Here is a 17838-nt window from a genome sequence, read left to right on the forward strand (position 1 = left end):
CTCTTTTCATTAAGCGAACAGACCAGGTGAACAGCGAATTGTTCCTCTCTCTAAATCCACATCGGATATGAAGAGATGTTAATGAAGGAAACGCTAAAGGAGAATCTTTAAGCCTTGCGCAAAAGACCTGGCGTTTTGTAATGTTCTGGACGACAGTTGCTACAGTATACAACTACAGGAAGACGGCTTTCTCTGGCAGTAATAGTTCATTATCTTCTTCCAACTTGACGTACTGCACACCCAAGCATTCCTAAATTAATTGCTGTCCTAACAATTACGACCTGGGGTTGTTCCACGTTACATAACAGGAAACGTGTTTTATATATATCTATATGTGTGTGCTATCTATAGGCTTTGTTTGAACAACTGCATACTGAAACCATCCCAGATTCAGCTGAGTCATGCTGTAGCTTTTGTACACAAGCAAAGTTGGAGTTTGAGAGGGGGGGGGGGGGTGTGTTGCTTCCTTCTGGGTAAAGGGGTGATTTTTCATTACACATAATGTAATAGAAGTGAACAGGTGCCCCTTTAGGGACACAGTAAGGAGGGAGAGGAAGGGAGAGGGATAGAGAGAGAGGTTATGCAAGGATGGGAAGCCAAATTGTCACTCTTCATACCTCCTTCATCTATTTATTATGACATAACCAGGAAGATAGCCCTTATCGTTTCTCTGTATTTTCCCCTCCTTTCTTCCCTTCCATCCTTCTTTCCTCGGCTGTACCTCCGCTGCACTCTTTACAACAGAGCTCATTTCCCCGAGGATGGCTCGGAGCCAAGTGTTGCCAATTAATCTTCAGGTAGCGGATCAGGTTACTGTGGCATTTCGCCACCAAAAACAGATATTTTTGTATCCCTCCTCTATGCATGCTCAGGAATGAAGCTGCTGGCGTTCTGAAGAGTACCTTGATCGCCTGTTACGAGAGCACGGAGTAAATGAGCTTAAAAAGGGAGAAAGAGAGAGGTTCCGAGAGCTAGCATTTAACAGCACACCAGATGCTTTAGCTTGGGTTGTGTACAGGCACTCACTGAAGTTCAAAGGGAAAATTGTCCGTCTTCGCTTTCCCTGAATTAATTCAGCTTTGCGGCTCATTTTCTCCAGCGTATGGGATGTGTTGACAACGAGCTTGCGACATTTCTCCTGACTCTGATAAAGAGACGCCGTTTTATCTAGGCACAACCTCTAACGCTGTCTGTAAACAAGCCTTTCTGGCTGCTCTCTCTGCTATGAGTCTACAGAGCTGGCTGGATTCAGACAGTACAGAAACCCACAGCTCGGCCAACTCAGCAGCGATACCCCCCATACCACCACCACCACCACCCCTACCACTGGTACCAGACCCTCCATCAGTCTGTAATTAGGTCCTGTTCTGCCTTGTGTTGTCATCCCAGATGAATGGTTGTAATTGGACGGTGGAGGATTCGTTGGAGTGAAGCTGACTTTGGCGTTGGGCTCAGGAGGGACAAGTAAATAGATGAGTGGCGGTAGTGGGGGGTGGGGGATCTTTTGGTGAATCATAATTAGCCCACTTCAATCTTCCTTACTTCCCATTAGCATCTTATCCACCGCACACGTTTCATCACCAACCCCCTCCACTATTAGTCTTTGTCTATCCTCTTATCTGTTTCCTGCTCTCTCTCTCTCTCTCTCCCTCTCTCCCTCTCTCCCTCCCGCTCTCTCTCCAGTTGTCACATGCAGTTCCTGTTCTTTCTTTTTTCCCTCTTCCTCTTCTTTCTCCGTCTTTGCCCTTGATGTTCCTCCCTTTTCTTGGCCTCTCCCTCTGTTCTTACTCCCCATTTGTGCTCTCGTTCTGCCTCTCCCGTCTTTCTCTCTCCCTCTCCTCATCTCTTCTCCTGGTACAGGGTGCCATTCTGGGTAGTAGATACACAGTCAAATACTCAAGGGTCATTTAACTCTGAGCACGGGTCAATTTATTTTACCCATTAAGACCTGAAGCCGATTCTTCGAATGTCTTCTTTCCCAACAGTTTTCTGAAAAACGTGTGTTTCTATATCCGTGATGCTCAAACTTTTTCAGGTGAAGGACCCCCAAAATTATATTCATTTGGCCGCCGACCCCCATCTCAAAATATTTTGTTCCAGGGACCCCCAGAAGCAAAGATTTGAGTTAAAAATGTTTGCTTTAAAATTATATATATATATTCAATTTGCACACATTTTCACGATTTTTCAAAAATAGCAGATCTACAAGCTAGTAGCGCGGCACTCGGTGCCGCGCTATGAGCTTGTATATCTGCTATTTTTTAATAGCCAAAGTGTAAAATAATGCTTTTTAGCTCAAATAAAAAAAATGATACAGATGCGTTCCAGGTCTTGGGTTAAATGAACACTGAGGATGTTATGCCCCTGTTGATGACTGACTAGTCGTATAGAGACCATGGCCTTTTACCTGACCGCCACTGGGCGACGCGCAGGCAGTTCTGGATGGGGCTCTCAATCAATAACACCTCCTCACTTTGCCTCCCCTTTGTTTGGCACCAACTCCCCTCTGTTCTGGATGGCTGACTGGCTGCTTTGCTGGCTGGCGCTCTCCAATTGGCACGGGGGATGTAAGGCGATTGCAAGAAGTAGCCTGAAAAACCTGCATAATTATGCTCCGCCTGTAACTGCCTCAGATAAGGCCAGTGATGGACGTATAAGGGAGCGGGGCTGCCTAGACATGTGTAAGAGTGCTGCTATGGTCTGCCGATACTTCTTCCTGCATGGATGTGAAGGCTGTGTCGAAATGCTGTAAACAGTCCTGCAGGAATAGCTATCTATTTGTCTTGGCGCCGGCGTTCCTGATAAAGTCCTGATAAAGGCTAATCGTGCCTGTTGTCTAAACCTGGGCACAGCAAGCTGCCACTGCTGTATTCCAAAATGGTTGATGTGACACGAGCATCTGGTGGTAATGGAATTTGCCTCCGCTCCGTCATGCAAGCCGGAACGGCTGATACAGAAATGAAATGGGACTGGAGAGCTGTGGTTATGTGTGTGTGTGTGTGTGTGTGTGTGTGTGTGTGTGTGTGTATGTGTGTGTGTGTGTGTGTGTGTGGTGTGTGTGGTGTGTGTGGTGTGTGTGTGTGTGTGTGTGTGTGTGTGTGTGTGTGTGTGTGTGTGTGTGTGTGTGTGTGTGTGTGTGTGTGAGTGAGTGAGTGAGTGCGTTTTCTCTTCTCTACCCCCCACTCCCAGCCGACAGAGTTCTGCAGAATTGAATCAATACTGCTGCCCACCCCCCCCCCCCACCCCGTCCATCATCAAAGTGTGATCTAAATGAATTAAAGCTATCTGCTAATAAGCAAAAGGGTTTGTGGAAATGGCCTTCCTCTTAATACCACTTGTCAAAGAAGGAGCTGTGGAATCAGTGCTCGAGCTGTAGAATGGGGCCAGAGCAAGACCATCATCCCTTTATATTCCAGTCATTCCTTGCAGAAAAGACTTGAGACTTGAGACTCCCAATGCTTGTTCATTGTCTCTGATGTTGGTGTCCTTTCCGCACTGGCAAGATCAGAGTGCCTCTGTGCAAGTCTAATCAGTGCAGAGGAGAGAGACAGACAGACAGACAGACAGACAGACAGACAGACAGACAGACAGACAGACAGACAGACAGACAGACAGACAGACAGACAGACAGACAGACAGACAGAGAGACAGAGACAGACTGAGACAGAATGAGAGAGACAGACAGAGAGGGGGGGATTGTGTTCAAGAAGATGGGGTGAGGGTACAGAGAGAAGTGTGTGTGCGTGCGTGTGCGTGTGCGTGTTCGTGTTCGTGTGATTGACAGAGAGAGAGAGAGAGAGAAACCAAGAGAGCAAAAGAAGAAGAGAGAAGGGGAGAAGGGACATGAAGCTAGAGAATCAGAGAGACGAGTGAAGTGCATGTGTGACTAATGTATATGAGAGAGAATGGAAGAGAAAGAGCAAGCTAGGTACTGTATGTGTGAGTGTGAGAGAGATAGAGAGTGAATGCGGAGCTGATATAGTAGTGGGAGGGAGACAAGGGGAGGAACAGAGTCTTGGTTACGCGGAGCAGCACCCATCAGGCAGCATACGGCAACCCTGCAGTGCAAACACAGAGCATGGGGATGGGAGTACGAGATAGAGTGTGAGAGAAAGACAGAGAGAAACAGAAAACGAGAAAGAGAGAGAGAGAGAGAGAGAGAGAGAGAGAGAGAGAGCGATAGGTGAGCTTGAGGGATTTACGCGGATGAGGAGGGGGATGAGCATTGAGATTGTCGCCTGTTGTTCTGGATGCGGGAAGGACGCGGTGACTGTGGCAGCTGAGCCAGGGGCAGTGCTGTGGTCTCGTGTGTAGCCTCCCCAGCATCGGGACATTATGCCCTGCAAACGCTGAAGAGGAGGAGGAGGAAGGAAGGAGGGGGTGTAGTGTGCGAGCCAGGAGCAGCTGCTGTGACCGTGTCTGCCCCTGCCTGCGCGTCTGAGACAGGCAGGGGATGCAGCAAACCTCTGCCTAGAGCAGCATAGGGGCTTGTGGTGCTATCTCTGTACCCAGCGCAGGAGGAGAGCCAGGTGGGCTAGAACGGGGCTGATCGCCGCTGGAAACAGAGCCGGCAGAACCCGCTCCACGTTTCCGTGGGCAGCCTCCGCTTCAGAGTCAAAAGGCTCACCTGCCATCGGCTGTCGGATCGAGTATGGATTTTACTGCTCTGGAGAAACGATAAGGACGTTCTCTGGCTGAGCGGAGCAGCAGCCAAAGCAAGCCAGCCTCCTGGTGAGAGTGAACGCTGGGCAACGCTGGGAGCGCTGGCAACATCAAGGACAACTGAGCCGCTTTCTGACGGCTTACCTGGAGCCTTATCAAGGAATCTATCATTGGATTTCATTGCAAAATCAGGAGTTTGGAATCAACAACATACACTGGAAATCCTCAGCCAACCGTTGTTTCTTTTCTCTTTTTATTGATGTAGGATTTACAATATTTCTGTCTACCTGACCGTATTCCTCATCATTCTGGAGTGTAAAGAACAAAACAGAAAAAGGGTGTAAGCATACGTGTGTTTCCATGGGTACATCCACAGAATAGAATGCTGCTACCTTCATTCTATGAGACGTGTCCTAGCTCTCAAAGAGGTTGACCAATGAAGCCATGGGACTCAGCCAGAGCTTTACAAGTATGTGGTGAAAACCCTGAACAATTTATTTTTGGGGATAGCGGCGTATTTCTATATTAAACCCTAAAGGTGTAAGAAAGAATAATGGATATGATTTAACCTGAGTATATAGTGTAAGTAAGTAAGTAAGTAAGTAAGTAAGTAAATAAGTAAGTAAGTAAGTAAGAAAATGTGGGATTTCGTTGTAGTACTAACTCGTTTCCATTTTGTCTTGGCCTGAAAGTTGTCTAGTCTCTTTTGACTTGTAGTGTTACTCTATTGTCATACAGTATATAGACATATATACATATATTTTTTGTAGCCATACCCGTTTATTTTTTTTCACTCGCTCATCTGCTCACTAAAGAAATGTTTAGTGAGCCCTGGTTGTTGGAAGATGCCACAAAGGCTCGCTCCAACGTGTAACTAACACTACCCAGCTTCAGATGGGCATCCTTTCCTCCACTACCTCCACCCTTCACCTGACACTGTCAAATCAGCACTAACAGAGTCTTATAGATTAGACCCCCCCCCCCACCCCCAACCCCCTACTCCCACACCCTCACCCCAAACGCAGGGCTCGAACTGGGGCGCCTGCGGTCACTTCCTACCCTCCTTCCCGCTGTGTCTTTTGAGTTAGACCCTGGACCCTGTCTCCCTCCCACTCCGCCTGGTGCTGCCGCACTCGGCTCTGCCTCTGCTAGCCGAGGATGATGTGGCAATGCCATGTGTCGTCCTCGGAGTGCCGCTGCTACCGGCTGAACGGCTTCTCCCTGCTGAAGCGCTTCCCTCTCTCGGCAGATGGGGCCTGCGGTAAAGCCCTGGACCAGCCAGTGGGGGAGTGGCTGGAGCATGTGGGGCTGCCGCAGTACGAGAGCAAGTTCCTTCTCAACGGCTTTGACGACCTGCGATTCATGGTGAGTCACGTGCGACGCAAACTCTCGACGTCTTGTCAGAGTCTGCTCCGGTTCACAACACTCCACCTATGGTCCCATGCCTACCTGCTTCTCTCTCTCTCTCTCTCTCTCTCTCTCTCTCTCTCTCTGTCACATCCATTGCTGCCTGCATTTATCTTCTTATCTCTCCACTTGGCTCCATTTCCCCCTCTCTCTCTCTCTCTCTCTCTCTCTCTCTCTCTCTCTCTCTCTCTCTCTCTCTCTCTCACCCTCTCACTCTCCCTTTCCCTCCCTCCCTCCATCTCTCCCTAGCTCCCCCCCCTCTCACTTTCCCTCCCTCCATCTCTCTCTCTCTCTCTCTCTCTCTCTCTCTCTCTCTCTCTCTCTCTCTCTCTCTCTCTCTCTCTCTCTCCCTCTCTCCCTCTCTCTCTCTCTCTCTCTCTCCCTCTCTCCCTCTCACTCTCGGGCACTTGACTCTAGTGGCCTTGCTATTGCTCTTCTCTCCTCACCTCACCCTCTTGCAGTGCATGACCCCATAAAGATTTATGGCCCTACTATGAATCCCCGGTAAAGTATATGAGCTGTCACCAATGGTAAGACAAATCACAACCAAAACCTATTAACTTTTCCCAGCATCCCTCCCGATCATGCCATCTCATTTACTGTACAATCGCACAGCCCCCACCCCACCCCATTGCCTTCCTTCAGCAAATCCTCTGATTTATACGGCCTCTAGCCTGGACCTTTGTGTAGATCCAGGCAGATCGCCTGGACGCACAATCCCTATGCGCCTCGCTCAATCTGTACACATGCAGCACTGTGGTTTATTCTAAATATGCTTTTTGTGGTTAAACTAAATCTCACTAAACCAGTTCTGCTCTGTTTCACACACACACATCACATTATGTGCCCCTGGGAGATAAACACTAAAATAACTGTACCATGATAACACTGTAACACAGCATGCCTCAATACTCATAGGCCGTTAACCACTTTAACCCTGGCGTTCTAATTTTGGCATGTCATTAAAGGCGAGAGAATTAACCAAACATTTAAAAGATTTCAAAAACAACAGATCCACAAGCTTTTTTTTGTTTAAGTGGTTAAGTGATAGTTAGTTTGCCCATTAACGTGCACATGTACCATCAAAGGAGGGACCATTTGGGCACATAGAAAAAGGGATATTGATTATTATATTTTACTTAACTGACAGTGTAGTTTTTAACATTTTGTTACAGGGGTTATGATACAGCTGTTAAGTAATTTATGCAAAGCTCTACTGGTTGCCCTCATCTGATGGTATCAGTTGAGAAGAACACAATCGGACAAATCCATGTTTCTGGAAAGCAGTGACACATTTCATATGAAGTGCACTGCATTTTTTAAAGGTTCTGTCAAATTACGTATTGATGAGTTCGTTTAACTTGTGCCAGAGGGAAGTTTGCTGTCCGACTAAGAGCGCTATCGTGTTCCCCGTAAAATACAGCATGAGGACACTTGATATAGTGTTTGGCAATGACTGCACTTTAGATTCCCAGTCATGTTACTCTTTAAAAAAGCTGGTATTACATTTTGAGTAACCGGGCCCCAAGGATTGATGAGGGCCCAGATCATGGTGTAGCATTAGTGCTAAGGGCCAGGTGATACACCTGCTTGCCACAAGTTGAAGTGGGTCAAGGGGAGATTATGAGGTTATGAATTGCTTTTACAAAGCATTCTGAGAGTGACCACTTTCTTCTTTTCATAATGAATTAGGTCGCATTGACAATGGAGACCTGATCAATAACAGCTGAAACCCTAATATCAGCACTGGTAATTGTTCTTATGAGGTGACCTCAAGCCCACAACGAACAGCATACAGTAGTACATAGACAGTTGGTTAACAGGCCAGAACGTCCTTTTCGGTATCTCTGCTTTCGGGGTGGAACTTTTCATTGTGATGGAGTGTTTCAGGACATAATTTGTGATGAGGAACATGGGTCATTAAGCATTCTGATGTTCGCTCTCATGCCTTGACTAATGTTCTCCTGGACCTGAAGCATTGAGGAGATAAATCGTTAGCTTCGTAGGACAAATTACCCCAGGCTATTTACCGGGGCGTGGAGGTTACAAACAAGGGAAAAGGTCAGAGGAGTCAGGGAGAAGGCTATGAATGTTTCTTATGCCCTTTCACAATCTGACCCGTCAGTGAAGACATGCTTATGGCAATTGGTCCACCAGCATACGGCGTGAATGAAATGGACGGACAGATGGATGGATGAGCTGTGGGAAGTATTCATGGAATACAGTACTAGTAAATGTAGACCAGACAAGATAGCAGAATATGAGTTGAGATTATCACAATACATTCTGTGGCTGATTGTTCAGTGTTATAATTGAGTGAGTATAGGTGATGAAACCAGATTGAAATACACTACTGTCAACCGCACGCACGCACGCACGCACGCACGCACGCACGCACGCACGCACGCACGCACGCACGCACGCACGCACGCACGCACGCACGCACGCACGCACGCACGCACGCACGCACGCACGCACACAACTACGCACGCACGCACGCGCGCGCACACGCACACTCTCTCACACACACACACACACACACCCACACACACACACACACACACACACACACACACACACACACACACACACACACACACACACACACACACACACACACACACACCATTAACATACATGCTTGACAGCCATGCCTCGGCCAACCCCTCACACCTCACGCAGAAAGTGGGTTCAAAGATTCTGCTCCAGTTCACAACACTTCAGTTCAGAAAGTTTCTTAAAGTACGCCCCCAGAGAAAGCGAGAGTGCAGGCACTAACGTTCACTCTGCAGCGCTCGATCTGCATGTTGATTGCTCTGGGATGCAACTCTTGAGAGATCATACATTATATACAACTGTGTGCCCATTATTATCATAATTTTTACGAGATGAATATAATTTTGTGATCCTTTCATGCAACCAGAAATGGGACTCCCATAGCTATTACTAGGTATAAGAGGGAGAGAGAGAGCCTTTTTCACAAATGCAATAACCCGGTCCCAGTCAGTGCTGCTGAGTACCAACACCTGAATACGCTGATCATTGTCACTGCAATAACACCGGCAATGCCGGGCAAGCTGATAACACTTTCTGTACTAATATAAAGGGTCCAAATATGGACACGCCTGACATCACAGCGCTGACGGCACGCACATCAGCGTTGTTTGATTGATCAGTGAGAGAGGGACAGAAGGAGAGAGGAATAGGGAGAGAGCGAGGGAGAGTGAGTGAGTTGATAAACTTCTATTATATAAAGTCATGTGGTGTGAGTTCGTACAGTATACTGTGTCTGGACAGATATATGGACTGTACATGCCCGGACGTCATCACAAATCTAGGCAACGGTTGACGTCAGTGTGAATCGTAAACGGTGTCAGAGACTAAGAGAGAAAGAGAGAAAGAGAGGCGGAGAGACGGAGAGGGAGACACGAAGAGGGAGACACAGAGAGGGAGAGAGAGACACAGAGAGACACAGAGAGTGACAGAGAGAGAGAGAGGGACAGACAGACAGATAGAGAGAGACAGACAGAGACAGAGACAGAGAGAGAGAGAGAGAGAGAGAGAGAGAGAGAGAGAGAGAGAGAGAGAGAGAGAGAGAGTGAGAGAGATAAATAGGGAGAGGGGGAGACCTACGGCAAGCATGTGCATTAGAATGAGGGACTTACAGTTACTACAGCTACATCTGCCAGTCATACCGAATCAAAATCAAAAACTAGCACAGCTCGTAAGCCGTGTGAGAACTGAACTGTACATTCCCATCACATGGTCTAAAAGGCAGTATGAATAATAAGTCCATCAACTCTCCCAGGGCACCAGCCGACTCTGAACTCTCGTTAATAAAAGTAGTGAATCTATTTTTGGCTCCATCTCTTACATCATGAGATCAGACCTAGCTTCCTATTTTGATCTTTATTCCAGCGATCAGCGCGTAATCTCGCAGTCCCCAACTGCACCACGCTAAATAAAAGGCCTCCAAACACACAGCTGCATTGTGCTCCGAAACCCACCAACAGGAGCAGATTGATTAAAGACTACAGCATGTTTTAACATTCTTGGCCAGGGAGAATCAATCTGCAGCAGTACCACAGGGAGAAAACGCTTAGCTCCACATTTTCAAGGCCTTCCTTGTATCTTTATTCCTCCCTATAAACTTGAACAAGATGACAAAGCAAGCAGAGCTCTGAATACGAATAGCAATTTGAGGCAAACAGTAAAAAAAGAAATAAAAAGAAATACGTTACAATTGATTTCAGTAATAATTTTAGGGGAAACATTACGGCCTATATTTAGGCTTTTTCTATAAACTGCAGTGCTGAAATGTGTGGGTTGTGTATTAACTCATGGATCATTTAATTTACGTATCTCAATGTAACAGAGCAGTTCAAGGCCACTGTAGATGTGGCTGCAGTCTTGACTGTGCCTTTTATTTATTTTCTTTCCTTGGAGTTGCATGAGGACAGATTGATTACTTTTGGCAAGAAAATGTATTTGACACCAATGTCCTTCCACCACGCAACGCCTGCTTGTGTATGTGTATGAGTAAACTGTTTGTTTGTGTATGCGTGCAGCGTGCATACACAAGTGTGTGTCTGTGCGTGCGTGCCTGTCAACCAGCAGCAATCTAGTCAATTGCAATAATATGCACAGTGTGTGGGCCATACTATTTCAATTGATGTATATAGTTTTCCTTTACCACACGTCAATATTTCTGGGTTGGGTACATGCAGATGTGTGCTGATGGGTGTTGGGTGTGCGTATGTGAGTACGGACCTCAGGGAATGAATATGTGTGCGAGCCTGTGTGTGTGTGTGTGTGTGTGTGTGTGTGTGTGTGTGTGTGTGTGTGTGTGTGTGTGTGTGTGTGTGTGTGTGTGTGTGTGTGTGTGTGTGTGTGTGTGTGTGTGTGTGTGTGTGTGTGTGTGTGTGTGTGTGTGTGTGTGTGTGTGTGTGTGTGTGTGTGATTTAGTTTTGCACTATTATGCACAGTACAAAATGTTTCTGATATGTTCTTGTTTGATTACTGTATGTCTATCTATTGTCTCCGTGCGTGTGTGCGTGTGCACATGTGTTTGTGTGTCTATGCATATCTATGTGTGTGTTTCTGTCCCTGTGTGTGTGTGTGTGTGTGTCCGTGTGTTCTCACAAATAGGGAAGTAACGTGATGGAGGACCAGGATCTCAGAGACATGGGGATCACTGACCCAGGACACAGAAAGAAGATCCTCCATGCAGCACGCAGCTTGCCTAAGGTATGAGAAAAGTGAGAGAAGTCACAAAGCGGTTATCACATGTCTCTTGGATATGAGGAGACATTAGGCTACAGGAGGAATGAATGATTCTGACCGCAGCAGCACGGTCACTGTGTGGTCCACCTCTTGTTTCCATGTGATGTTCTGGTGGTGGGCAGAGAGCTTTTGTTTCCCCCACATCTCATTATATATCATATATCATACCAACAGCATGGAAACAAGCTTTAAGCTTTTTTTGCGTTATCCTGTTGATTATGGTGGGTCAGATAATTGTTACAGATGTATGTATGTGACATATGATTTTATTTCATGATCAATAAAGACATCAATCAATCAATACATTTTTTATGCTGCTCCCATACATCGTCAGATTTGTTTGCACCTCCTCCAATTGCCGATTCCGTCATTTAAATAGCAATGGGCACGGAGTCAGGTGCATTTCCACCTACAGATTGTGTCTCTGGAGTCATGTGAGGGGGCAGTGGGGTTTCTATTTATAAACTTTTTAGATATTGAAGCTTATTTACTGCACTTCTGGAGCACTTCAAGACTATAAAAAGCCAATTGAAGAATACCAAAACATCAACATACTAGATACGGTATGAAGCATGACATACCAATGTATGTATTTCACAAATCTTTTGTTGTAGGCTACTGTAGTGTAGGACCAAATCAATGCTATCGATGATAGCTAGTCGCTACCCGGCTATAGAACTAGCTACTAGCCAATTTCAGTTCTAAAGGCCTCAAGTTTAGAAGTGTGTGCCATGCCAAAACCATAGATTCTATAAATGAGTGAAAGTACCGTTTACTTTACCTGAATGCTGAATAGCTGTCAGTTTCAAGTGGAGGAGTACTTGGGCCGTGCCACACAGCTGGCAGGCAGACATTCAAAAGAGACATTTTCAACTCCTCATTGAAAAGTTCTATAGCTCCGAATTTCATTTTATATAAACCCGATGCAACACAAATGTCACTATGTATAAACCAATTCCAAGACAGCCACTCTACCTACTGGGCCACTATCATAGCCTTTTCCCCTTTTTCCTTTGAACACTAACAGGTCTTTGCACCACACAGACACAATGATGGAGGGAAGGGGCATGGCTCCTCCTGGTAGAGATTATTTACACTCCACTGCGTACATCTCTTTCTAGTTGCAACTAATTCATGGCAAACAAGCGTAATCACATCTCAGTGGACACACCTTTGAATAATCTTGATAAACAAACACAGAGTCTGTAGGCTATGGAAAGGCATTGCAGATATCAAGGGGCAGGTGCATTCGAGACAGAAACCCAACTATTTGTGTTGCTGGCTAAACCTCTTTTATACAGTCAATGGGCTAAAATGATACATTCTGAATGATCCTATCCAGTGTTGTAGTGCTATCCTCCCACTATAATTGACAAGCAAACTCATGGAGACCAAATGATTGCATGTGGAGGGTATCCAAGCAGACCCATGGCCCAACTAACTCCAAACTTTTCACAAAAATTCCTCAATATTCTGCCTCCCAGCATACCTGCTTCCCATACCGTTACTGTACTTGCAGGATGTACAATTATATGAAACGCATTATGCCCAATACTTATGCAAATCACTTCGCCAGCTCGCATTTTACTTCCGGGTGGTTCTTTTAACAGCCAATCATCATCATCTGCCACAAAACCTCAGCACCTTCGTTCCCCTGCAGAGCACACAGAAACAAGCGCTGCCTTGGTCTATGCAACTCACCCCCTCCCCCCCTCAGATCTACAAGCTAACAACGCTTCGCGCGTCAACACGCTACAGTACAGTACAGGTACAGTACAGGACAGGACAGGACAGGACAGTACAGGTACAGTACAGGTACAGTACAGGTACAGTACAGTACAGTACAGTACAGTACAGTACAGTACAGGTACAGTACAGTACAGTACAGTACAGTACAGTACAGTACAGTACAGTATGTTATAGTACAGTACAGTACAGTATGTTACAGTACAGTACAGTACAGTACAGTACAGTACAGTACAGTATGTTACAGTACAGTACAGTACAGTACAGTACAGTACAGTACGTACAGTACAGTACAGTACAGACCGTACAGTACAGTACAGTACAGTACAGACCGTACAGTACAGTACAGTACAGTACAGACCGTACAGTACAGTACAGTACAGTACAGTACAGACTGTACAGTACAGTACAGTACAGACCGTACAGTACAGTACAGTACAGTACAGTACAGTACAGACCGTACAGTACAGTACAGACCGTACAGTACAGTACAGTACAGTACAGTACAGTACAGTACAGTACAGACCGTACAGTACAGTACAGTACAGTACAGTACAGTACAGTACAGTACAGTACAGACCGTACAGTACAGTACAGTACAGACCGTACAGTACAGTACAGTACAGTACAGACCGTACAGTACAGTACAGTACAGTACAGACCGTACAGTACAGTACAGTACAGTACAGTACAGTACAGTACAGACCGTACAGTACAGTACAGACCGTACAGTACAGTACAGTACAGTACGTACAGTACAGTACAGTACAGTACAGTACAGTACAGTACAGTACGTACAGTACAGTACAGTACAGACCGTACAGTACAGTACAGTACAGTACAGACCGTACAGTACAGTACAGTACAGTACAGTACAGTACAGTACAGTACAGTAGAGGTACAGGACAGTACAGTACAGTACAGTACAGTACGTAGTATTTACACAATACTACCTACATAGGAAAATAAAGTCTCTTCTTCACCAGATGCAATTTAAACACTGTGATGCCTGCTCAGAGTCATATTGTGTCTAACATACACATCTCCTCTCTCATCTCAGCTGTACCTGGGCCCTAGGTGTATTCCAATCAACCAGAGTGCAGTGGCCATCATTCCAAATGTTGTGACGTCAGGGCTCTCAATACTGCACATTGGGGGAGGAGGAGGGGTGCAGGGAGGGCGCACAGATCGCTGTGTGGGCGCAGGTGCTATGTGGGCGCGGGCGATAGAGCTGAGGCCGTGCGCAGCGCGGCCGAAGTTCTAGTTTTTAGAAGTGGGGGAGCGCACCTCAGGGCAAATACTGACTGATCCCCCCCCACAACCACCTACTGAGAACGCTGTTCGCGATGCTGAAAGCTATAAAGCACCAGTCACTTATCAGTGTATGGTTGGTATGTAGCTTACCCTTAATTTGAAACACAAGGTTTGTTCTTAACATTTTTAAATATGCTTAATCATATAAAATAATTGGGCAGTTGTATTCAAAAATATGAATTACTTTGTGGAAAGTATGAGATGCTTAAAGAGACTGATTTAGCCTTTTCTGAGAAGTGCTTTTCATTGTTTGGACAAGGTTACAAATATAAACGTGCAGTCAGTGAACTGGTAAACTGATGCCATAGAAATTGTGATAATGTCTGCCAAAGTGGCTCTGGGTTCTCTGACACGGCAGCCTGCCTGTGTCACTCTAGTTTTTGTGCTCTCTGCGACGTGATGTGCTCGCAAGTTTTGACAAAAGGCTGTGGATTCCAGGGCCTGAGTGAAGGTCCTTGTTGTTTGATAAACATCAGAGCTGACATGCCTGATGAATACAGTTGCAAACAGAATGATGGTATGATTAGGTTCGTCAGCCTAAAGCCATTGCGCCAAGTTGCATGGAATGAGCAGATGTTCACGAAGGGGTACAAGTCCAGGTGGAACCTTTCTCCTGACCACTGAGTAGAGTCCCTAAAAGATGCACACAGAAGGCTGAACTTCTCACATATAGAATTCTGCTGCTCCTATCCCCAGAAGCTTAGTGTATAAGTAACATGGCTTGGGTGAGGCAAGCCATGCGGTAAGTACTGGGAGCGCTCCACCTCAGCAATCCATCTCCCAGGGGTCTAGCCCATTGAAATGGGGATAGACTCCCGTGGTCTCGGATGACACCAACAATAAAACAATCTCTCCATTAATTAATTGCCATGTGGTTGCGTTTGTTTTAGCTTTATAGGTATGTGTAATCAATGACACAGATGAGGCCTACACAGTAGACTTATTTTCTGATCGTGATGCCAGTACCTTTCTTCAAAATGGTACATTGCTGACAGATAATACAAATAAAACAATATCACAAGTGCATCGAGTGTTAAACCAGTCACACATGATGTTCCGTGAGACGTCGGTTGGACTACGTAGTTATCCGTTTTTACTATGGGAGATGAGGAGGGAACAACTGGCAACATTGTTTATAAGGACCTGGCACTTCTTTCTAGTGTTATTAATTGGGTTGGTTAAAAACTGCAGTTGTTTAATGGCATTGTCTAACAGAGAAACAGACCCAAATGTGCCCTCTACTGCAGCGATTTCAGCCTCAAGTGTTTTTGTGCGAGTCCTCTTTATGTGAACAGAGTGCTTCAAAATTGTTCCAGACTGCTGCTGCAACTGTGTGACATGACCTTACCACCCAGCATACATGTGTACACGCACCAGAAGAGACCTTCTGGTGCAGCTGATGATTACATTACTTTGATTACTTTGATTAAGTGAGGATCGGGTACAGTATATGCTGTATAATTTATCCATTATTTCACTGAATCGGACACAGCTATGATTAAGACAGTGCCATATAGCCTAATAATATTGGGGTAGCGCTCTGATAATCTCTTAGCAACACCTGACTTCCTACGCAACATCGCACTTGCGCCATCACTGGTTTTTGAAGGTGATCATCCAAACCATGCCTACAGGCTAACAGACATATTTAATTGTTTCTGCCTTTTGGTCTAAAAACACATAATGTGGGTCACTGTTCTTGTCACTCTCACATTTTAAGTAAATAATCAAAGTTGTTTTGGCACTCAGAGTTGTGGACTCATCCATAATTATAGATCTTTGATGAGGCTGCATATACCTTTTTGCGCATTTCTCCTGCAACATGGTCAATATTTTGAGCAGCACTGTATCTTGAATGAAGAGCATGTCCAAAGTCCACACGATTTATGCTGTTGCATTTCAACAAGAAAGAAATGACAGTCATAATTTATACCAGCTTGCGGCAAGCTAAACCACTACGTTTGTAACAAAAACTGCAGTATTAAATACCATATGCAACTCCTTTGAACACTGTTTCAACTTTATAATCTGTTGTTCATTTATTTTTTTATTTTTTGGTATTTTTTAGCGTTGTTTAAAGCCACGCCCCCTTTGCCTCAAGCCACGCCTCTTTTGTTGTTTCCATTGAGGTCCATATCGACTACATTTTCATCATATTTAGTTTTCCTACTTCAGCACATATTGTACAGCCTATTTTGCCATTTTTTGACTCTCTAGGTCCAAACATCTAGCCAGCACATCCAAACATTGATGTGCTGGCTAGATGAGGCGGGTGGTTGTGGAATCAGTGTTGGATTCTGTTCACCATCTGTTGAGGTCGTATAGAGCGTGCCAAAAATCCTGAAGGGGGCGTCAACAAGTGTCTTTTGGTATCTTTGAGGGGTAAAAACCAGGTTGACTTAACATTGCCCAATGCCACGCCCAATGCCTCGCCCCCCCCCGTGGTGACGACACGTTGGCACGCTCTATAGGGAGAGGGAAGGATTGGGTGGTACTTGAGGAGTGTGCAGGTGCTGTGTACATGATGGAAGTGGCACCGCCATCTGAAGGGCATAATAAAACCACTCCATTTGATTACCTTCCTTTACTGTCTAAAATACCCTCTGCAGCAGCAGCATCACTGACCTTATAGTAGGCCAAGAACAGTGGCGAGGATTCTGAAACTGGGTGACTTCAGTTCACAAAATACATATAGTAGCTAGCAAATGTACTTTTGCGTGCACATACACAATACACAAAGAAAATTAAACACCTTTTGTATTGTATTGCCTATAGGCTAATCACAAAATACAAGATACAATAAGTGATGGGCCACATTAGGTCAGCCTGCCCTAGTATCCGAACTCAAACACAGCAAAATACAGCTTTGTAGTCAGTAACATACAGTAAGTTAGCTCATCAGATTCTAGTTTTACTCATTAATTGTCACAGCTGCGTTCACAGCGGCATCTACACACGATACAAAGCGACGCAGCTTATCTGTCGCCCAGTCGCTGTTGAAGTGTTGATCAACACGCTCGTTGATGAAGGTGAGTGGAAATTGTTAAGCAACACGCTGCAGTTGAAGCCAGCTCAACTTGGATGCGTCGCTTTGTATCTTCGTGTCGCTGCGGCTTCCATTGAAAATGAATACACTACACACACACGCACACACACACACACACACAAACACACATAGGCTATATGAAAACATTGTGTGTGAGAAGTGAGTGAGTCTGGCTCCTCCTCCACTGGGTCCTATCCCGACCGATTCCCATTTTTTGAAACCCTAATTTGCTGTCATCACTTTTGTTATACAAATAAAATACCTTCCACAGCAAATAGAGCATAACGTTAGCTCTGGCAGGACACAATAGTCAAGCTTGCTTCTGAGCATCAGCTGAGTCCTGTTACCCCCCCCCCCCCTCCCCAAACTCAGCTGATGCT

General features: G+C 45.6%; 1 protein-coding gene across 1 annotated transcript in view; it reads left to right on the plus strand.

The window, feature by feature from the left end:
* The window catches only part of anks1ab (ankyrin repeat and sterile alpha motif domain containing 1Ab), a 58760-nt gene that overhangs the window by 20301 nt on the left and 20621 nt on the right, over positions 1-17838 (plus strand). The window contains exons 3-4 of the mRNA XM_080422109.1: positions 5912-6027; positions 11218-11316. Coding sequence (XP_080278235.1) covers positions 5912-6027; positions 11218-11316 — 215 coding nt within the window. The remainder of the gene's footprint in view (positions 1-5911; positions 6028-11217; positions 11317-17838) is intronic.

Source organism: Gymnoscopelus braueri, assembly GCF_963280865.1.
Source record: "Gymnoscopelus braueri genome assembly, chromosome: 3".
Lineage (NCBI taxonomy): Eukaryota > Metazoa > Chordata > Actinopteri > Myctophiformes > Myctophidae > Gymnoscopelus > Gymnoscopelus braueri.